The sequence below is a fragment of the Oncorhynchus masou genome, chromosome 4 (genome assembly GCF_036934945.1).
Source record: "Oncorhynchus masou masou isolate Uvic2021 chromosome 4, UVic_Omas_1.1, whole genome shotgun sequence".
Classification (NCBI taxonomy): Eukaryota; Metazoa; Chordata; class Actinopteri; order Salmoniformes; family Salmonidae; genus Oncorhynchus; species Oncorhynchus masou.
This window is the reverse complement of record NC_088215.1, coordinates 10191401-10213989: the sequence shown is the minus strand read 5'-3', so window position 1 is coordinate 10213989 and position 22589 is coordinate 10191401. Positions and strand designations below refer to the sequence as shown.

The 22589-nt window shown below is 41.2% G+C and overlaps 3 protein-coding genes across 3 annotated transcripts in view; 1 reads left to right on the top strand and 2 right to left on the bottom strand.

The window, feature by feature from the left end:
* Positions 1-389: 389 nt before the first annotated feature.
* LOC135523558 (centriolar and ciliogenesis-associated protein HYLS1-like) lies at positions 390-7258 on the top strand. Its single transcript, XM_064950325.1, has 12 exons — positions 390-562; positions 995-1097; positions 1251-1367; positions 1629-1699; positions 1840-2081; positions 2212-2267; positions 5319-5476; positions 5884-5929; positions 6031-6094; positions 6198-6279; positions 6626-6652; positions 7010-7258. Exons 2-12 carry the CDS (start codon positions 998-1000, stop codon positions 7139-7141), a joined length of 1095 nt encoding a protein of 364 aa, XP_064806397.1. The 5' UTR covers positions 390-562; positions 995-997; the 3' UTR covers positions 7142-7258.
* On the bottom strand, positions 7212-10984 carry mrpl4 (mitochondrial ribosomal protein L4). The gene is made up of 9 exons (XM_064950337.1): positions 10776-10984; positions 10568-10649; positions 10149-10320; positions 9966-10017; positions 8399-8516; positions 8055-8161; positions 7812-7921; positions 7656-7729; positions 7212-7453 (listed from the first exon to the last, which is right to left on the bottom strand). Exons 1-9 carry the CDS (start codon positions 10821-10823, stop codon positions 7308-7310), a joined length of 909 nt encoding a protein of 302 aa, XP_064806409.1. The 5' UTR covers positions 10824-10984; the 3' UTR covers positions 7212-7307.
* Positions 10985-11279: 295 nt separating this feature from the next.
* The window catches only part of LOC135520347 (neuroblast differentiation-associated protein AHNAK-like), a 38002-nt gene continuing 26692 nt past the window's right edge, over positions 11280-22589 (bottom strand). Inside the window, exons 9-12 of the mRNA XM_064945824.1 lie at positions 17435-17492; positions 17024-17144; positions 16641-16813; positions 11280-16229 (exon numbers count right to left, since the gene is read on the bottom strand). Of these exons, the coding sequence (XP_064801896.1) occupies positions 11589-16229; positions 16641-16813; positions 17024-17144; positions 17435-17492 (4993 nt within the window). The 3' untranslated portion in view covers positions 11280-11588. The remainder of the gene's footprint in view (positions 16230-16640; positions 16814-17023; positions 17145-17434; positions 17493-22589) is intronic.

The window sequence follows — 22589 nt, the reverse complement described above, 5'->3', positions numbered from 1 at the left end:
GTTCTATGAGATAATCATCATAAACTAACATCACTTTTTGTGATTTTTGAATAATTTCTGCAATAATAATGATAAAAAAAATACATATATCACATAAAGGCTTCATAATTCACAAAGGTCATGTTAACAAAATGCATACAAAGCTCCTAATCATGTTGACTTCAGACCATATTTTCGGCGTTTTTTCCAAAACCCTATTCTTTCCCCATTCATTTTCCACATGTGGATGGCTAAGGACCGGAAACTGGCGAGCACACAAACATTTCAGACAAAATCTTGTAAAGGCATCATCATCTTAGGCACTGACTGCATTGCCAGGGTATCCACACGGTCTTCCTTGCACAAGGCGGCGATATTTCTGGACAATGTTAAATCCACCGAAGAAAATTCAGAAAGGGCGTCGTTTTTAAAGCACGTCGTTTTTTTCGAACAACGGCTGTGTTGTTGTCTTGGTACTGAAAATACAAGCAGTAACTAACCAACTGTTTCAGTTCAATAATTGTGTTGCAAAATAGACATGACTAACGTTACGCATTTATACTAAGAAGCTCACACTGTACAGGTAAAACACATTTGATCAATCAATGTTAGCATTGGCAAAATGGCCTGTTGTGTTGAACTGCTGTCTTTGTCAACCTGTTAGCGTGCTAAGTTAGCTAGCTAGTTCTATTTTAACGTAGCTTACTTAACGTTAACTGGCCATTTAACGAGTATTTGAAGCTAACGTTAGTTGCTAGCGTGCATCCTTTTTTTGTGGATTTGGGCTAGATAGATAAGGGAGAGATCATGAACGTTTGGTTGATTGTAGCGAGAGTTTGGTTGGTGGTTGTCTAGCCTGAAGTTAACTGACAACTTGTTGCTGGTTTTAGTCGATCACTTCCATCATTATTCTCTGCTATCCATAATTTCTCATGTACTTATCTATCATCTAACTATCCACCTACTAACTACTTACGTTTGCTTATATTACATTTATGGGACAATTCTTTGTCAGGAAATGGAAAGGCTGGATTTCTCAGAAGATGAAATACAACACCAATTGGAGGCACTTGGTTACAACAACATACCAAGACACAGACTACATGAATTCAAAAGAGGTGGGTTGATAGAATTAGCAAATATAGGCCTTAATTTTAATGACCAAATGCTGACTAAATCTGAAATAACTGTGATGTTTTGTGACGTTCACACTGCAAGTTAGCTGTCAGATTGGTGGAGAAGCAACTTTGTGTGTGTGTGTACGTATATAGATCTAGATGAACTGATCCGACATGAAAAATCTAAGAGCCACTCATCCAGTGAATTGAACTCCACAAGATCTCAAAGCACCACCTTCAAAAGTCCTCCTGCAGTCACCAAGGTTAAAGGTGAGATCACTGTACGTGTTCTCATGTCCACTACATAATCAAATATAACTGGGCCTGGTTTCCCAAAAGTATCTTAAGGCTAAGTTCATCTTAGAGCCATGGGATCCTATGGTTCCTATGGGTTTTAACAATGAACTTAGCCTTACAGTGCTTTTGGGAAACTGGGCCCTGGTCAGTAAGTGTTGGTTGCACCTTTTGATGAGCAGTGTGGTTCCGCTTGAGTCTCTTGATTGTAATTTCCTTGTTTTTCCCCCCTAACAGTACACCAGGATAACACCGCAGCCTTCAGAAATGTGTTTGCGCAGCCTGGTCCATCACACCATGAAAGACGGGTATATAATCACATATTCTTTTCCCAGATCATTTGTCCCCCTTCATCCAGCAGATAATCTAGCTGTATGTAAATAATAATAATAATAATAATAATAATAATACTAGAATGGCATGTTACTTTGTTCTGTGCTCCACCCAGGTGTTAACCTCCACATACAGCAGAGACAACAGTAACTATGATGTCAGACAGGAGTATGACTCCTACACTCAGCACTCTGTTGCCCCCAAGTACCAGCGCCCCTCAACAGCCCCTAATAGGCTGGAAGTGGATCCAGACCTAACTGACCTCCAGCAGTCATCGTTCGCTGCCAGTCAGTCGTCTACACCAGACCGAGACACAGGAGCGCATGGGAGACCCTTTATTAAGAGGAAAGTCCTTAGGTACGGTAAGTTTACATCAGGTGGCTTTGCTAAGACTATAATGGTCACATGTATGGCTTTGTAAAGACGATAATGATCACATGTGCTATTGAGGATACTTGAGTCAACCTCACTCTGTTTCTTCCTAAAGGAAACATCAAGGCCAAGTTCACGTTTGCGATGAATCAACACATAGTGAAGATTCAGGTAATTCAATAATGTTATGCATGATATTATTTATGCAAAAAGGCTTAGGAGTGCTATATTTAAAATATAAGGCCTGGGGGGTGTGGTATGTTGGCCATTATAAACTGGGCTGTTTGGGTCCTGGATGCTGATTGGCTGACAAGCCGTGTTATATCAGACCGTATACCACGGGTATGACAAAACAATTACTTTTACTGCTCGAATTATGTTGGTAACCATTTTATATTAGCAGTAAGGCATCTCGGGGGTTTGATATATGGCCAATATACCATGCTTACAGGCTGTGTCCAGGCATGCCATGTTGCATTGTGCCTAAGAACAGCCCTTAGCAATGGTATATTGGCCATGTACCACACCTCCCCGGGCCGTATTGCTTAAATATACCACGGGTATGACACAAGTACTTGTTTACTGTTATATTTCTGTTGGAAACCGGTTTGTGTCGTGTCTAAAAACAACCCTTAGGTGTGGTATATTGGCAACAACTCTTTATTGCTTAAATATACCACGGCTAAAGGCTGTTCTTAGGCACGACGTGGAGTGCCTGGATACATCCCTTAGCCATGATGTATTGGCCATATACCACAAACCCACAAGGTATATTATTGCTATTATAAACTGGTTACCAACATAAATAGAACAGTAAACAAGTATATTGTCTGATATACACATGGCTGAAATGCTGTTTCAGCCAATCAGCACCCAGGATCCAAACTACAGGGTATATAATTGTATTTAGTTTTCAGATGCCTGTTGTTGGAGCCAGTTTCTATTTCTTTGGTTATGTAAATATTTGTTTATTTGGTCATATTGTTCCATTTAGAATAACGTCATTTAATTTCTATATAAGGTGTGTATATATTCATTTGGTTATGTGGTCTTATGATTTGAATGAGAATAGGTCAATTATGCCCTCTAGCCAGAATTAAAGTATGGACAGGCCCGTCCAGATAGGTTAATTTGGTATTTAGAGACAAGAAGTAGGGCCTGCTAGTTATGGCAAATGTTTGGGTTACTGGGACCCACATACATCTTACCTTGATCTTTTAATTTAAAGGGATTATTGGAACCTTTGTTTACCTTGCACATATAATTTTGGATTCTACATATAAAACATTTAAAGTTTAAAGCCATTGGATTCTTGACTTTCTATGGGATTTTGGATTTGTGGTTCAAATCTTGCAACTGGTTTTCCCATGGCTACTCGAAAGCCACTACATTTAAAGTAAAAAGTTCCACACGTTATGGATTTATCAAGACTCTTGGAGCAAAGCAGCTCTGCTGACGAAAGAGACCGTGAGCACAATATCGGTTTAACGTGCAAGCTAAGCCTGTCTTATGATTGTTGGTTTGGAAATGTTTGATGTGTCTGTTTTGGAAACAAATGTCACAAGATTTTCAACTGTGAATATGTTCATTAGGCGCTATTGGAAATGTACTTGTTGATATTGACAAACAAAGCCTAGTGCTAGACTACACATGGACTTTTTTGACAAGCTGTTGAGAAGGAAAACATCACACAGCATTGTGGAGTTGCAGTTCCTCTGGCGACCAGCCTTCAACAGGTGGCAGTGTAGAGCAACTTTGAAACACAGGGTGTAATCCTCTTAGCACTACTCTTTAGCCATCTGCCTCTGCAGATCACCACACACTCCCCACAGCAGCAGCATAAGGAGGCTTCTTACCCTTCGCTACCATGTATAAAATGTACGACAGTCAGTGGGACGAAGAGAGTGAGGACGGGAATAGCTCCCTAAACTCCGCTTTCTGGTCTAACGGAGAGGAGAAGGTTGAGCAATACAACCAGGAAGATACAGAGTGTGGTTCTCAACACACACAAGAGGAGCCACCTGTCGCGGGGGATTCAAAGGAAACCGAACAGGAGGAGCGTAGAGGAGAAAGGGCTAAGCCGGGCGAAAAGGGAAAAGATTGATGAGGAGGGTTACAGCACTCGTACTGGGAGCCCGGTGCTGAGCTTACTGACATCTGGTTATGGCACCTGCAGGCTAGACTCTTCAGCTAAGGATGACCCGGAGGGAGAAGACTATAGAGACGACTGTACCATAGCTGAGTTTGACAGAGAAAACCAGGGCTTTTCTAAGATGCGATATGACAATGAGGATGACCAGTCGCTAGCCAATTTTGATGGTGACAGTAAGGAGGATACCACTGATCTACCGAGCCGTGAGGACACCGGATTGAGGACGAAGTTGGAAGACAGTCAAAGCCTCTCTAATATGGCATATTGTGAAGATCATCCTCCTGTTGTATTGGAGAGCAAAGACCACACTGATGTGAACTACTGTGAAGATGACTATACATTGGCTCAGACTAAAAATGACAAGGCAGTATTAGATGGGATATGTCCTGAAGAAAGTTATCTCATTGAGTGCAAAGACAATGAGAGGCCCACTGGAGAAGGATATAGTGAGGAAGGCAGGAAAGAAGAGAAGGGAGCGGAGGATGAGCAGGAGTGGGAGGATTTGGAGTCGCCGGCGAGCAATAAAGATTTTAAGTTCATTGATTCCAAGTCTACTAAGACTTATGAAGAGTGGGAGGATAACAGAAGACACAAAAGGGGTAAACCGCATATCCGGTCTATTCTCCCTAATATAGTATGAACATACAATTTCCATAGGTAACATCCCCTTGGTCCAAGTAGGTGCCAAATGGACTGACACCCTGTACATGAGAACAAAGCGAAAGACCTTGCCTGAAAATTTATTTGCAGTGGTTCTCAACCTTTTTCGGTTACTGTACCACCAACTGAATTTTGCCCCTGAAGTACCCCCTTGTGCATTTTACCAGTAAGTCTATGGTCTCATGAGTCCTATCCCCCTGTGGATAGGCCAAGTACCCCCCGGTTGGGAACCACTGATCCAGTGCATAGTACTATAATCCCTCTTGCAGCACTTGTATAACTAAAATGTGAGATGTACTGGGCCTGTCCGGCTCAGTGATCATACAACACCTGCCTAGAGCTTACGAGCATTGCTTACGGCCTTACACAGTGGTAACTAAAGCTAATGTGTTAATTGTTTCCCTTTTCAGGTGCAGTGAGTGGGCTGGGGGAGCGTCTGGGAGGGATTCATGTGTCCATGTCCACCCACCAGGAGTCGGAGCTGGAGAGTGAGGATGCAGGCAGTCTGAGTGACAGGTCTGAATCAGACTGTCTCCCAAGTGCCTTCAAAGCTTACATCAGAGGCATGGTGGGTACTCTTGCCTTTTTGAGAGCTAACTTTGGTTTTGTTTATTAATCTTAGAAGATTCAATTTGGGTACATTTTAGTCATTTAGCAGATGCTCTTATCCAGAGCGACTTAAGTTAGTGCATTCATCTTAAGATAGCTAGGTGGGACAACCACATCACAGTCATAGTAAGTAAATTTTTCCTCAAAGTAGCTATCAGCAAAGTCTGAGCTAGTAAGAGGGGAGATAGTGTTAGTTCACGAGGGGGATGCTGTGGGATTATTTAGGATACTCTTTGAAGAGGTAGGGTGTGATGTTTTTGGAATAAATATAATTTATCCTCACGTCCAGGATCTTTTTTGAGAATCTTTGCAAAGGGTATACATGTATGTTTGTTGAAAACAAATGTAGTTTTAAATCTCTTACAGGCCAGATCTCAGAGCGAGAGTGACATCAGACCCCGGCCCAAGTCGTGTAAGTACCCACACTGCTGTTACACGTCATCGTGCTCACTGCACACTGTCCTGTTGCAATGTGCCACCGTTAAACGTAGTCACTCATGTCTGCTCTTGCAGTTATCCGCCCAGTGATGGATCACCCTCACACAAGAAGCCTGAAGAAGACAGACCCAGTGGCAAAGTAAGATAATTACCAAAATGCCTAAATAATCAGTATACATCTTTTGAAAGATTACTGCTGTGGATCTGTGCTACATTTTCATATTGTTCCCCATCTTCCAAAGGTATTTCCAGTACAAGCAGGACTGGGAAATGTTCAAGGCGCCAGGAGAGAAGGATAGGAAAGCACTGCACTGGGAAATCAGGGTATGCATGAACACCTTCTCCATAACAAACTCTTGCCCACTGGGGCGGCAGGGTAGCCTAGTGGTTAGAGCGTTGGACTAGTAACCGGAAGGTTCAAACCCCCGAGCTGACAAGGTACAAATCTGTCGTTCTGCCCCTGAACAGGCAGTTAACCCACTGTTCCTAGGCCGTCATTGAAAATAATTTGTTCTTAACTGGACTGGGAAATGTTCTGGACTGGTAAAATAAAAAATAATTGGCTTACATACTTTATTTGAAGACCACTTTTTGCATGTAGTGGACAGAATGCTGAATTGTAATGATGCATGACCATAATGTCTGAATGAATCACTCTTGGTATTTTCAGGAACAGCTTGCGTACCAACCTCTACCAGTGAGTATGCTTCATTTATAATCTTGTAACCATCCTGTCACTCATTATTTCAGGTCAGAAAATTCCTTAAATGGACCCCCCCCCCCCTAAAAAACAATGTAATTCGTCCATGCCATGTTTGACACAGTCCCGCATAAATTATGCATGTCAACGTTCAATATTTCAAGAAATGTATTTTAGTATCCTGATGCCCAGTGTGTGTTAAGACACATTTCTGTGGACTGTAAGGCAAATGGACCAAGTACCACAGACATGGGTTATACATGGCCTAACGAAAAATATATAAACAATGTTTTTCTGGGGGGTGAATACCTTGTGATGACTGAAAACATTGACATCTTGTATGGTTTCCCCCAGCCAAAGCCTCGAAGAGTATTTGTGCCCAACACCTACGTGGTGCCTACAGAGAAGAAACGCTCCGCCCTGAGATGGGAAATACGACATGACTTGGCCAATGGACTCCTACCGCCAAACAACTATCGACTCTAGGCCTTATGTACTTTACGCCTGAAATAGGCTCTCTTTTAATCACCGGTTTGCATATATTTTATCATTGACATTCAATTCACATGTTTTTATTGAACATATTAAAAGGCATGACAAACATTTGTATCATTGAATATGTTACACGACGGTATTCCTTCACCCAGTGCCTTCAAGGCAGGTCAGTGTAGGGGAGTTTGAAGGGGTACAGCGGTGTGAAGCGTTCGTCGTGCCAAAGCAGCTTGTTTTCCAGAAACTTCACTGCTTCCAGGGTGAGGACCAAGACCTCGTGTTTTAGCATGCTATGAACGTTCAGGCCTGTAGAAGAAAAGTCATCAGGAAACATTTTAACTTTACATTAATTAATTTGCACTTGCCTGTGTAGTAACAGTAAACAGTTTGCATGGTACAATGTTGCTCATAGGTCAATTATACACCCTGTACAAAACATTTAAGAACACTTTAATATTGCGTTGCGCCGTGCCGCACCCCCCGATTTTCTAAATCAATGTCAACTTACCTATGGCTGGAATGACATTCACAGTCTTCAAGCTCTCAGTGGCCTGAAGGATGTTCTCAGGAAGCTCTTCGCCCCTGTAAAATATCAAAGACTCAAATCTTCAGCTAGGATGTCCACAGAACTGCGGTTTTGTTGTTGTTCACTGTTGATACTTACGCATCCACTATCAAAACAGACTCCCCCCAGTGTCGGTATCTGATGAGGTCCATGAGGTACTGTGGGTCAGGTGTGGGGATGTTTAGAGTGTCAACCACATGGAGATAATCCTGAAAAACACCCAACATCAATACAGTAGAAATGTAGATGGCATAATTGAAAAGCATTCATTACAAGAGAGGACGCTTTTAAGATGCCAATGTACTTGTGAAAACACTTTTCACAAATATAAATGGTACATACCTGGGCCAGTTTGGAACTGAGGGCAATTTTTAGTCCTTGAACACGTACTTTCATGGGTAACATGTAGTAAAAACTAGTTGGTCCTCTGGGTCCATGAGAAACACCACCTGCAAAACAGAAATGATGTAATTCTAATTGTTTTAAATCTCTCCAATGACTTTGGCTCTTAGCTGGGACTGTTCCTTCTTTTGGGCTGACTGATATTTAGATGACAAATTTGTCTATGTTCATTCTTGGAACTGGCATCTGAAAATGTAATGTTTGTTTTGTCACTGTGCTTTGAACTGCTGTCCTCCACTTATCACAATACTACTGACTTGGCCCATACAGACTGAGACCCTCACCTCCTCTCCATATAGGCGACCTGATGCTTCCATGTCGTGCTTTGCCACTTCCCTTCTGTCTCCAAGGTTTCCTTCCTCCACCGCTCACCTCCGATCTGACCTTAGTGTGGGCATGGCTCTACGGGAGATTTTCAGTTATTATAGTAGGAGCAGATGCATTTAGTCAAATCTAGCTCAACTCATAAGTACAGAGTAGAGGTCGACGATTAATCGGAATGGCCGATGAATTAGGGCCGATTTCAACCTTTCATAACAATCGGAAATCTGTATTTTTGGGTGCCGATTTGCAGAAAAATTAAAACAATTTCCCTTCCATATACCTTTAACTAGGCAAGTCAGTTAAGAACACATTCTTATTTTCAATGACTGCCTAGGAACGGTGGGTTAACTGCCTTGTTCGGGGACAGAACGACAGATTTTCACCTCGTCCGCTCGGGGGATCCAATTTTGCAACCTTACTGTTAACTAGTCCAACGCAATAACGACATGCCTCTCTCGTTGCACTCCACAAGGAGTGCATTCACCTGTTACGCGAATGAAGTTAGCCAAGGTAAGTTGCTAGCTCGCATTAAACTTATCTTATAAAAAACAATCAATCATAATCACTAGTTAACTACACATGGTTGATGATATTACTAGATATTATCTAGCGTGTCCTGCGTTGCCTATAATCTGACTGAGCATACAAGTATCTGACTGAGCGGTGGTAGGCAGAAGCAGGCACGTAAACATTCATTCAAACAGCACTTTCGTGCGTTTTGCCAGCAGTTCTTCGTTGTGCGTCAAGCATTGCACTGTTTATGACTTCAAGCCTATCAACTCCCGAGATGAGGCTGGTGTAACCGAAGTGAAATAGTTTGCGCGCGCTAATAGCGTTTCAAATGCCACTCGCTCGAAGCCTTCGAGTAGTTGTTCCCCTTGCTCTGCATGGGTAACACTGCTTCGATGGTGGCTGTTGTGGTTGTGTTGCTGGTTCGAGCCCAGGGAGGAGAGGGACGGAAGCTATACTGTTACACTGGCAATACTAAAGTGCCTATAAGAACATCAATAGTCAAAGGTTAATGAAATACAAATGGTATAGAGGGAAATAGTCCTATAATTCCTATAATAATTACAACCTAAAACTTCTTACCTGGGAATATTGAAGACTCGTGTTAAAAGGAACCACCAGCTTTCATATGTTGTCATGTTCTGAGCAAGGAACTGAAACGTTTGCTTTCTTACATAGCACATATTTCAATTTTACTTCAACACTTTGTTTTTGCATTATTTACTTGAGGCTAAATTGATTTTATTGATGTATTATATTAAGTTAAAATAACTGTTCATTCAGTATTGTTGTAATTGTCATTACAAATAAATAAATCGGCCCATTAATCGGTATCGGGTTTTTGGTCCTCCAAATAAATCGGCATCGCCGTTGTTGAAAAATCATAATCGGTCGACCTCTAGTACAGAGCTTTGGGTATGAACCTACAGAAATATGCCTGTACTTCTCATCACCTCATTTTTTATAATATGGCCATAACAGCAGTCTGAGAAAGTTCATTATTGGTTTGCTACTTACAATTCTCTTGAAATTTCTCTGCCAGAGTTCAACTTCATGGAGTATGTCAATCCTGGTGGGAACAAAATTTGTGTCACTGTTCCCACCAAACGATAAAGCACTGAATATGTAAGTCTCTCTGGATAAGAGCCTCTGCTGAATTACTTAAATGTAAATACAATGGCTAGACATTGACAGTTTTACCTGGTAGGGACTGCAAAGACATCGGGATGGAGGTCAACCAAACCCAAAAGTTGACTGTCCCGCCTCTCCAACGTCTCCACCCATGTCTGTACTGGGCTCAGGTGTACAGGGACGGCAGCATCACACCTCCTCAACACAGGAAGACTGGAGTCTGATGGAGGAGGGGGCCTCTCTGGAAAGCGATCATAAAACATCAATAGCTTTCTTACATCTGACTTAGTTGGAAATGAATGCTCTGAAATGACAGGCCAACATTTGCATTCAAGAATGGGGGAATAAATCTTTGGAGTCTGTGCAGGGTCTTGCAGTCTACATGCATCTGTATAGAACTAGCTAAACTTGGTTCTTCAAATTCGCACCATCAGTTAAATTATCCATAGTGCATGATAGAAGGCAGTGAATGAAAAAGCAGACCTTACTTGCTCTTGCACGGTCCACGAGATTGGAAGGGATGCGTAAATTTGAGGGTAGAGCGTTCTCACCAGAGAAAGATGAAGCGAACTAAAAAAGGGACATCTGACAATGAGCTTTTATATGTGCCAGCAGTAATTTCAGCCACTACATCTTTATATATCCTTAATAAAGTGACAGCTAGCTAAGTTAGCATTAGCCTAGTTTAACGCTCACCATTTTAGAAATGCCTCTACCACACACTGCAACTGATATACGAAACATTTCTGTAAACCTAATTAAGACAAAATACGTGCGATTTCTTGAAAACAGTCTTTGAAGAGATCATATTCTGAAACAAACATGCATTTTCTAGATATTTCCAAATAAAGGTCATTCGGCAATGCTGGTGTGTTGTCGCATACTGATGACGTTTATGTTGCGTAAACGCAAGCGTAATAAGACTGCCACCTAGCGGTGCGGAGGTAAACATCTCTAATAGGTGAAGCCATACTATAATTGTTTTTTCAAATATATATATTCATACAAAAATAGCAGTTGAGAAAAAAAAAATATATATAATAATTCTCAGCTTGAAATTTTGAATTTGCCAAACATTATTTAAATGTTAAAAAGTAAGGGAAATAATAAATGAAGCCTAGGCTAATGCATTTTGAAGTTGTTTTGAATTAATTATTTTGTTGAATTCATGTAAAGAAAGATAAAACAAAGATTTTATAAAAGTTACTAAATCCCATTTTATTTTATTACAATGTAGCAAGTGTAGAGTAAAAATACCATTCAAATAGCTTATCAGCAGAACATAAACCTTTCATACATTTTTTAAATCACTTGACAAAAGAAAGCTTTACAAATTTGTTCTCAACATGTTCATAACAAATGCCAAACAATTTACATTAAAAAAAGTACAAATATGTGAAAATAATCTGATGCTTGTTTAATACGTAACAGACGTTTTCTGCATTATGTTTCAACAGAAGATTGTGATTCAAACAAGCCTAAAATTACATTTAGTCAGTTGTCTGAATGCTATATAAGCTTTGAAAGCCAGAACGTTGACCCTTTTAAGTTCTCATCTTCTGGAACTTCAAGGTCCACATTTGATGCACTGAAATCGAGACTTCTGAGTGTTTGAGATCGACGGTTTGACTCTTCCTTGTGCCGATTTTTCAGGCTCCCAGTTCCGTCTGGTACATCCCCTTTGACATGTTTGGGAAATGCAGTGACAAAATATCCTTCTTGATCTTCAGACATTTTGGGGTTTGAACTATGAGTACAATTTGGCATAGACATGACAATTTCAGACTGTTTTGGACTTCTCCTTTTTGTTCTGCCAGTTTCACCAGCTGGAGCTTTTCTAAGATGTTTATTGCCCTTGAGGTCAGTTCTGCTCAAATCTAAATCTGTCTGTGAAACTTCTACTCCATACCCTGGCTGTGGAAGTTTAGGGACTGAGGCATTAATACTGGCAAGACTTGAGTCTACATCAAGGTCTGGTATTCTTGTATGACTACCCAATTTAGTCTTAGATTTGGGAATTTTTAATTTCCCTGTGGGATCGTTAAGGTCTGAACCTCGCAGCTCCAAACCAGATGCTTTGTACTCAACTTTTGGCAAATCAATATCTGCAATGGGATAACTGGCCCTTCCTTTGACCTTCCTAGACTTCCTATCAGTGTGTGGCAGTGTCTCTTCGGTATCTATGTCCATCGCTTGCAATTTTAAATGTGCTCCACCTGGGATATCAGATCTGCGTTTACTATGAGATGACACTTTGTATTCTGGGCCTCTGATATCAGCTTTGGGTAAACTCAGGCTGACATCTGGGTGACTAACTTTCAAGTCTGGTGCTTTTAGATCCACTTTAGCCTTTGGAGGAGAAATGTCATTTGTTTTCATAAAGTCCATATCTGTACCTGCCCTTAGGTTGGGACTTCCAAACTGAGGCAATTTAAAGGATTGCAGTTTGAATTTTCGAGATTGTATAGCAATGTCACTGTCTGGCAAATTGTGATCAGCTTGGGGACCGTTGAGATTTCCAGAGGGAACATTTATGTCTAAATCTGGACTACCGATCCCTGTGTTTACTTTCGGGGCTGACAAGCTCAGGTCCGGTCCATCAATGTCTCCATCTATTCCAGCATCTGGACCATTCAGACCAGAAAGGCTGAATTTAGGCATTTTGAGGTGGGGCATTTTGAAATTCCCAGAGGGGGAATCAATGTTCATATCTGGAGTGTCTACATCTATCTTAGGGGCTTCTAGGTCAACTGTAGGTAGGTCCAGGTCCGGTGAACCAATCCCACCTTTCATCTTTGACAATTTCAAACCTATGTCAGCACTTATGTCTTGATCCGGTCTTTTTGGTCTAGACAACATAAATTTAGGCATTTCGGGCATTTTGAATGTAGGAGTGCTGATGTCAAAACCAGGGGTTTTGATGCTACCATTTTGCCTCTCTATGGTTGGAACTCTGAATTCACCTGATGGCATATCTGGAACATTGAGGTCTAGTTTGGGCCCTCTGAGAAGATCCTTAGGTAGTCTCAAATCTGGGGGGCTGATTCCCCCTTTTAGCTTTGGGGCTGAGAGATCAATATCAGGTAAGTCATAATCAGGTGCATCTACATTTGGCCCAGATAGCCCGAAATCAGGCATCTTCAAATCAGGCATTTTTAGACCTGTTTTGGGTCCTTTGAGATTAGCTGTGGGGGCATTGATATCTTTTTCTGGGCCGTCTAAGTCTCCATCAATGTCAACATCTGGTCTGTTTAGGCCCCTGAATTTAGGCATTTTAAATTTAGGCATTTTGAATTTCCCAGAAGGTGCATTTATGTAAAGATCTGGGCTATTCACATCTAGTTTAGGGGCTTTGAGGTCAGCATCTGGTAAATTCAAGTTTGGGGAATCAATTCCCCCCTTTAGCGTTGGGGCTTTGAGATTAAGTTTTGTGGATTTTGGCATTTTACCAGACAGCCCAAATTTGGGCATTTTCAGGTGACCAGAGGGGCCATCAATGTCCAGATCAGGAGCATTAAGATCAACCTTTGGTTTCTTCAATGTAGGTACTTTGACTTTACCTGAGGGCATATTAAAGTTTACATCTGGTGCATTGAGGTCTAGTTTGGGGCCTTTGAGGTCAACATCTGGCAGATCCAAATCTGGGTGACTAATTCCCCCTTTCAACTTGGGGGCTGAAAGATCCAAGTCAGGCCCCTTAACTTTTGGTCCAGATAAACCTAAATGTGGCATCTTGAAAGTTGGCATTTTGAATTTTCCCGATGGACTGTCAATATCAGCATCTGGAATGTTGAGGTGTGCTTTGGGACCCTTGAGTTTGGGAGATGACAAGTTCATATCTGGTCCCTCTATAGCGCCATTAATGTCAACATTTGGTCCCTTCAGGCCTCTGAATTTAGGCATTTTGAATTTCCCTGAGGGTGCATTGATGTCAAGATCTGGAGCAGTCATGTCTAGTTTATCGGCTTTGAGGTCAGCATCTGGTAAATTCAGGTCTGGAAAATCAATCCCCCCCTTAATCTTTGAAGCGTTGAGATTCAATTTGGGAGATTTTGGCATTTTACTAGACAGCCCAAATTTGGGCATTTTCAGGTGACCAGAGGGGCCGTCCAGATCAGGAGCATTCAGATCAACCTTTGGTTTCTTCAATGTAGGTACTTTGACTTTACCTGAGGGCATATTAAAGTTTACATCTGGTGCATTAAGGTCTAATTTGGGGCCTTTGAGGTCTACATCTGTCAGATCCAAATCTGGGTGACTAATTCCCCCTTTAAACTTGGGGGCTGAAAGATCCAAGTTTGGATTCTTTACCTCAAAGTCAGGCCCTTGAACATCTGGGCCTGAGAAGCCAAAGTCTGGCATTTTAAATATTGGCATCTTGAATTTTCCAGATGGACTACCAACATCCACATCTGGCTGTTTTAATTTGGAAGATGATAAGCTCAGGTCTGGTCCATCCAACTCTCCATCAATGCCAACCTCTGGCCCTCTAGGGCCCGAAAGGGTACATTTAGGCATCTTAAACGTTGGCACTTTGAATTTTCCTGAAGGTTCATCAATGTCAATATCTGGAGTGTTTGCATCTAATTTAGGTGATTTCAGGTCAACTTTGGGTAAGTCCAAGTCAGGTGCATCAAGTCCACCTTTTATCTTGGGAGCTTTGAGACTTAGCTTTGGTGTTTTTACATCAGCATCAATGCCCAGATCTGGTCTTTTTAGGCCAGACAAGCCAAATTTGGGCATCTTCAGTTTACCAGAGGGGGCATCCACGTTGAAATCAGGAGCTTTGAGTTCTGCATGTGGTTTTGTTAGTTTGAATTTACCTGAGGTTATGCCGATATCTGGAGTACTGAGGTCAGGCAAACAGACGTCTGATAGACACATCTCATCCGCTGAGGGGTCCAGGTCTGGAGTCCTAACTCTTGGTCCAGATATATCAAAGTCATGCATCCCAAGACTTGGTGTTTTGATGTTCCCAGATGGGATACCAATGTTTGCATCTGGCAACTCTAGATCTATTTTGGAACCTTTAATGTCTACTGATGGTAAATCTACATCAGGGACATTCAGGTCAGGAGCACCAATCCAAGAGTTTTTAAGATGCATCTCTTGGGTCTTTAAAACGGAATCAATGTCTAAATCTGGCCCTTTTGGTACTCTGCGAGAGAGCCTAACCTTAGGCAATTCAAAATAACCAGAAGGATCATCGACATCAAGGTTTGGGTTTTTCAGTTTCTTGGAGGACCGGACTCTGATTTTACTTGAAGGCATATTCATCATGCTGACATCTGGGGCTTGCAGGTCTGGATTAGGACCTTTGAGATTAACATCTGGTGCTTGTAGGTCTAGTTGGGGACCTTTAAGATTAACTCCTGGCATATCTTTATCTGGGATCCTCATATTTGGTGTACCAACCTCAAGGCTGGGTACATTTACACTGGGTCCAGAGAGACCCAAGCCAGGCATCTTAAATTTGGGCATTTTGAACTTTTTGCCTGTTCTTTCATTATCAAGCTTTGTGGCATTGATATTTAAAGTAGGTCCAGTGACAACCCCCTCTGGTAGACTGAGCTCTGCTTCCGGGACATTGATATCTCCTCTAACTTTGGGAAGTGGATCTATAACTTTCAGGTCAAGATCAGGGCCTTTGAGGTCATTTTTGGGCAAAGACATATCAAATTCTGGAGCATCGATAGCATCTATATCAGTTTCAAGATATGGCCTTTCCAGGTTAACTGATGGAGAATCAATGTTTAGTGACCCATTCAAATGAGACAGGGAGAGATCTGATGTACTAATGTTGGCATTAGGCAATGAAAGTTCTCCACCGCGAGCATCAGGTACCGCTCCTTTGACATCAAGTTTAGGAACCTTTAACTTTGGAGCAGAGAATTTGAGGTCTGGAGACTCTAGGTAGGTAGGAGCATCTACTTTGTGTGTCTCCACAACTGGGTAATCCATGGTGAGGACAGGGGGTTTGAGGTCACCTTTAAATTTAGGTTTGCCCCAGAGAGGTCTCGGTCCCTTGCCCTTCACCTGTCCATTATGGGAGCCTCTTTCCCCAGCACCTGCAGGTTGTCCAGGGCTGTCATCCTTCATGAACCTATTTATTTTGGCATTGTAGAGTCTATTATATGAATCCTTCAGCATCTGTAAAGAGAAACCAATCCTTAATGGAATAGTTTGAGATGTTGCCAATGAAGCCCTTTATTTACTTCCCCAGAGTCAGATGAACTTGTGGATACCATTTTTATGTCTTTGTGTCCAGTATGAAGGAAGTTGGAGGTAGTTGGAGGTACGAGCCAATGCTAACTAACGTCAGGAACAGCTAGCATGCTAGCTTTCAGTCATTGAGCTAATGCTAGTTAGCAACTTCCTTCAAATTTCACATAGAGATATAAAAAGTGTATCCACAAGGTTATCTGACTCTGGGAAGTAAATAAAGGGCTTAATTTCCAACATATTGAATTGTCCCTTTAAAAAACAACATATTTTATCCAGCAACCTTTCTGAAATAATACCCCCCCTGCTTATTCTATTTACTAACTATATTCCACAAACCTCCTCTGGTGCTTTGATGCTGTCCAAGGTCCCCATACTCTTGCTCAAATTATTTTTCGTCAGAACTTGAACCTTCTCATCAAATCCATTATCATCCATCAGCTTCAGTATTTTCAACACATCGTCTTTCGACAGTTGGTCAAAGTTAATTGTGGCACCCACAATTTCATCTCCTGAAAAAACAGTTCAAAGTATGGTGACTGAACATTTCAATGATTCTAAATGTGTCTATGTATTTTATGTAATTTTTTTCTTCCCTGTTACACTGTGTTTTACTATTCAACAAAATTCAGGCAACAATCCAAAATGTGAAACCTTACATTTTCTCAAAGAAACATAAGTACCTCAACAAAAATGGTATACATGAAATAAAAGACTCATACCTTCTTTGAGACGCTGATTGCCAGAGGAGCCACCGATAACGCTGGAAACGACCAATCCTCCCTTTTCTGATTCCTCCAGCATCAGCCCCTCAGAGAGGCTCCTTCCCCTACGGTGACCAGGCTAAAAGCAGATATACAAAGGTAGTTACAAGAAATGTGCAAAGACGGGTGTGTGCCCTCAGCATTGGTCATGTTCCAATAACCCAAACATCAAACAGAATTTCCACAATGAACTTAAAAATACATGTTATTTACAATCATTTTTAAATATATTTTAAAAATGGAATTCACATCAAGAAAGTCATGTTGGGGCATAGGTGTTTTTTCAAAAAGTACATTTCCTTTTGCTTCGCTTATTGTGTTGTAATATGCTTGTTATTACTATCATCGTGGCTGAATGATCTCACATACCATGATCCTTCTGAAAGTTTTCACAGCAGCCTTTAATGAAAAGTTATTCTGCTTAAACCTGTTGAAGAGGAAAGAATCAATTAAAAATAAATGCTCCGCTTGGTTTCATTCTATAATTATCAAATCATATAGGCATAAATACTGCAGCCTACTTTAATAGCCTTCATGAGTATCAAATGCAAAAAATATATATTTACACTCTAGAATAAAAAATACAAAGAAATACAATAATGGCACAGCTCAGTCTAACATAAAGACCAAAATCATCTGAAATCACCACTAAAGAGGGGCTAAGGAGAGGTAACCTGTTTCCATAAGCAAATAGGCACATGGTTGACACCCAGGTAGCTGCACCTTTGAGGTATTCGAGGTGTGGCCTTGGGAGATGGAGGTAACAACAGGAACAAGTTTGCCCAGGGAAATAGAGACAAGTGCACTATAGTCAGGTGTACACTCAGAAGTGACCACACCCACCACTTTCTATTATGAAAAGCTTGCTGGGGCAGGGGTTCAAATAAAGTGATTTGTAAACAATCGTTAAGAGTATAAGTCGTGTAAGTGATTTGTGTCACATGCTTAGTGAGACGGCTTGCTCTATGACCAACCAATTCCACAATGATCAGAATAATCAGAATTTACTTCATCATAAAATACCTCCAAAAGATGAATATGTAAAAAAGATTCATCCCTCAGACTTACTAAACTACACTGAGTATACCAAACATTAGGAACACCTAATGCTCTCCACCTTTTGCCCTCAGACAGACTCAATTGGTCGGGGCATGGACTCTACAAGGTGTCGAAAGCGTTCCACAGGAATGTTGGCCCATGTTGATTCCAATGCTTCCCACAGTTGTGTCAGGTTGGCTGGATGTCCTTTGGGTGGTGGACCATTCTTGATACACACGGGAAACTGTTGAGTGTGAAAAACCCAGCAGCGTTGCAGTTCTTGACACAACTGGTGCGCCTGGCACCTACTACCATAGCCCATTCAATGGCACTTCAATATTTTGTCTTGCCCATTCACCCCTCTGAATGGCTCTAGACACACATACCCAATCCATGTCTCAATTGTCTCAAGGCTTAAAAATCTGTCTTTAACCTATCTCCTCCCCTTCATCTACACTGATTGAAGTGGATTTACCAAGTGACATCAATAAGGGATCATAGCATTCAGCTGGATTCACCTGGTCAGCAATGTTCCCTCTGGACTGCACGCTCGCAGCTCCCCCGGGAGAAATATCAGCCCATGGAGAGACGTTCAAGAGCAGTGGTCACCAACTGATCAATCTATTTTTTTTATTTGTCTCGGGCTGTTGACAGTAGGTGCACCCAATTCAGCTGCCCTGCGCACCTGGTAGGTGAACTGTTGTGATTTTGAACCATTTCATGTGTCTGAAGGTACAACTCTGCCTTCCCGGCTGGCCCGGAAAGCAAATCAAGTGCACTATATACCTACTGCTGGCCAATCCGAGGGCTCAGATTACCATGTCCGCAGTAACGTAGCAGGCATAAAAGAAAGCTACAGCAAAGTTGATACTGTGATATTTCAAACCGTTGAAAACCATGACTAGAGAGACTGTCAAGGAATTTTTATGAGTGAGTTCATGTGTAAGTTTTATTCAGCACTGTCAAGGCTTTGTATTCAACACTTATAAACAAGAAACCAGTGCATTCTTCCTATTTCCACTCAGTGTTACAACCAGCACTGGAGCCGTAATGAATGAGCACTGGTGTAAAGTAATTTAGCAAAAATACTTGAAAGTACTACTTAAATTGTTTTTTGGGGTTATCTGTACTTTACTATTTATATTTTTGACAACATTTTCTTTTACTTCACTACATTCCTAAAGAAGATTGTACTTTTTACTCCATACATTTCCCCTGACACTCAAAAAGTACTCATTACATTTCAAATGCTTCGCAGGACAGGAAAATGGTCTAATTCACACACTTATCAAAAGAACATCCCTGTCATCCCTATTGCCTCTGATCTGACGGACTCACTTAACACGTACTTTGTTTGTAAATGATATCTGAGAGTTGGAGCGTGGCCCTGGCTATACGTAACATAAGGAATTTGAAATGATTTATACTTTTACTTTTGGTACTTAAATATATTTTAGCAATTACATTTACTTTTGATACTTAAGTATATTTAAAACCAAATACTTTCAGACTTTTTCTCAAGTAGTATTTTATTGGGTGACTTTCACTTTTACTTGAGTCATTTTTTTATTAAGGTATCTTTACTTTTACTCAAATATAACATAGGAGTAACAACATGAATTTGTGCCTGAGGCAGAAATAATGCGGTGCGACTCGAGTTTTTCCATCAGCTGAAAGACAGTGACCCTTTTTGGCCAGTGTCAAAAAAGGGAGAGAAGAGGGATGGAAAGGGAGAGAGGAGGGATGTAATCAGAGCTGTAGCAGGCCTATATGCAAATAGACCATTGCCATATATGGATCTGTGCCATTTACTTTGAGCTGGACTGTGTTTACAGCATGGGTGGTCTTGAGTAGATGTACTGTTTTGAGATCAAAGCAAGAGCTGCATGTAGCTGTCATGCCCTGCATGTCGCTGTCATGATCTGCTTCACCTGTTCCTGTGATTGTCTCCACCCCCTCCAGGTGTCATTTATTTTTCCCAGTGTATTTATCCCTGTGTTTCCTGTCTCTCTGTGCCAGTTTGTTTTGTATGTTAGTCAAGTCAACCAAGGAGTTTTCCCGTACTCCTTTGCTATTCTCTTATTGATCGTCTTCCCGGTATTGACCCCAGTCTGACTCTAGACTACTTCCCCGCCTGCCTGATCATCCAGCCTGCCCTGACCTTGATTCTGCCTGCCCTTCGGTACCTTTTGGACTCTGAACTGGTTTTGACCCTTTTGCCTGTCCACGACTATTCTCTTACATTACCCTACTGGATTAATAAATACTTTAAGACTCCAACCATCTGCCTCCCGTGTCTGCATCTGGGTCTCGCCTTGTGTCATGATAGTAGTCATGTGTGCACATTTTGTTCATTTCCTTTGCTAGTTAGTGAGTTATTAGCCCAGTTATAGATCATTTGTAGTCAACAATAAGGGAGTACATTTTTAGACATCTTTGAAAAGCAGTCAGGAAAATATTTTTTTTAGTCTTAAAGGGGAATGTTGTATTTTGTGACAGGCTTTGAAATAAGCTCAGTAGCAAATAGGCAGAGGGTAGCAATAATTTGTCTGGTATGAAAATAATAATCAATTTTATTTTGTAAAGCGGTTTCTTGCATCAAACAACACCACAACATTTTCAGTCACCTGAAAACATTTTTGTCACCTCCCTTGTCTGAAGGATAAACAGGTTAATATCAAGCCCTGCATGTTTTTTTCAAAAGTTTAATGGAATGTTGGTCTACATTGAACAACACACATCGGCTGCTACTGTAGGCTGAATGATAAAACAGGTTTTTTCATGTTCAAATGTTATGGGATGCATTTTCTCCCAAGAAATTAATGGTAGGCCACTCTGGTAGAAGTGGAGGCTCGTCAGAGGAGGAAGGGGAGGACCAGTTTCTTAAAATAAACATGAAAAAAAATGTATGTTAAAAAAACTATACTAAAAATAAACACATCACCAAGTAATTCATTAAAACATACTATTTGGAAATGAAGGCCTACAGTAGCCTCAACAGCACTCTGTAGGGTAGCACCATGGTGTAGCTGGAGGACAGTTAGCTTCCATCCTCCTCTGGGTACATTGACTTCAATACAAAACCTAGGAGGCTCATGGTTCCCACCCCATTCCATAGGCTTAAACAGTAATTATGACATCTTCCGAGGATGTTGTCCAACCTATCAGAACTCTTGCAGCACGAACTGACATGTTGTCCACCCAATAAAAGGATCAGAGAATTAATCTCGTACTGAAAGCATAAGCTACAGCTAACTAGCACTGCAGTGCATAACATTTTGTGAGTAGTTTACTCTAAGAGAGAAAGACAATATTTTAACAGTTTTGAACAAATTAATTTCTTCCAAAATGGATAAGCGAGAGATTTCATAGTTTTTTCCACTTTCAGTTTTACTTACTTAGCTAGCAAATGCAGCTAGCTAGTTCAGCCTACTAAAACACCCTGCTCAAACAGAGGAATGCTATGCTAGCTGGCTACTGTAGCTATGACTATCCAACACAACATTGGAACTCTTCCAAGTCAAGGTACGCTTTTGGTTTTACTATTTTTTTGCCACCGGGGACTGCCAGTGTAAGTGCTAAACTGCTTACTTACTGCACACTAACGTTACATGATTGTAGCGTGTTTACTAAGGCATTAGTTCTGTTAGCTATGTTGACTATGATATTGCTTTAGCTAATATGGTGACAAGGATGTAAGGCTGTGTGTTATGATATGGTTTGGCTTGGAAATATTTTTCCACCTTGTCACATACATCTGTGTTGTGCATTGAAGTCCACAAGCGAAGGGAAAATGTGAGACCCGGAGAGTGCATTGATGCGAGAAGGAATACAACATCGCTGCTATGAAAGTGAACTGTGTTTAAGCGTGATCAGGGGTGTATTCATTCTGCAGATTCTGTTGAAAAAAGTTTATTAACCTGAAGAAAACGGATCAAACAGGGATAAACATACCCGAATTTGTCCAATAGAAACTCTCGTTTGCAACTGTTGGACTAATAATTACACCCTATATCCGCTAGAAGCAGGCAAGAAGTGTGCAAGGCAGTATTGAATATGTCACTGTCTGTCATCTCCCATTTTTCTCTCGACCTGTGTGCACCTACATTGTAAACTTTCATTCATAGGCTAGGTTGTAGCAACCTCATGATGGGTATAGGGAGTATCATGTAGTAAGTAGCATAAACCTATCGCAGTTACAACCAACTGGGTGAATGGAAAATGATCGACAGTCATCAAATATGCTGTAATAGAAATAAGGCCTACTAATGAAAAGGAAAAAAAATCATCCTCCCTCATCTTAAATGGCACTGACCGGCCACGGTCTGGTAGGCCAGACTGTGGCCACTGTTGGCCACTTAAAACTGTAACTTAAAGCGGGAAAGCCTCAGTGTTTACAGTAAATGCGCACAGAAGTGTCACAATGCTGAAATTTGCTCAGCGATGCAAAACAATTGAGGGAACATTGCTGGTCAGTCTATGTCAT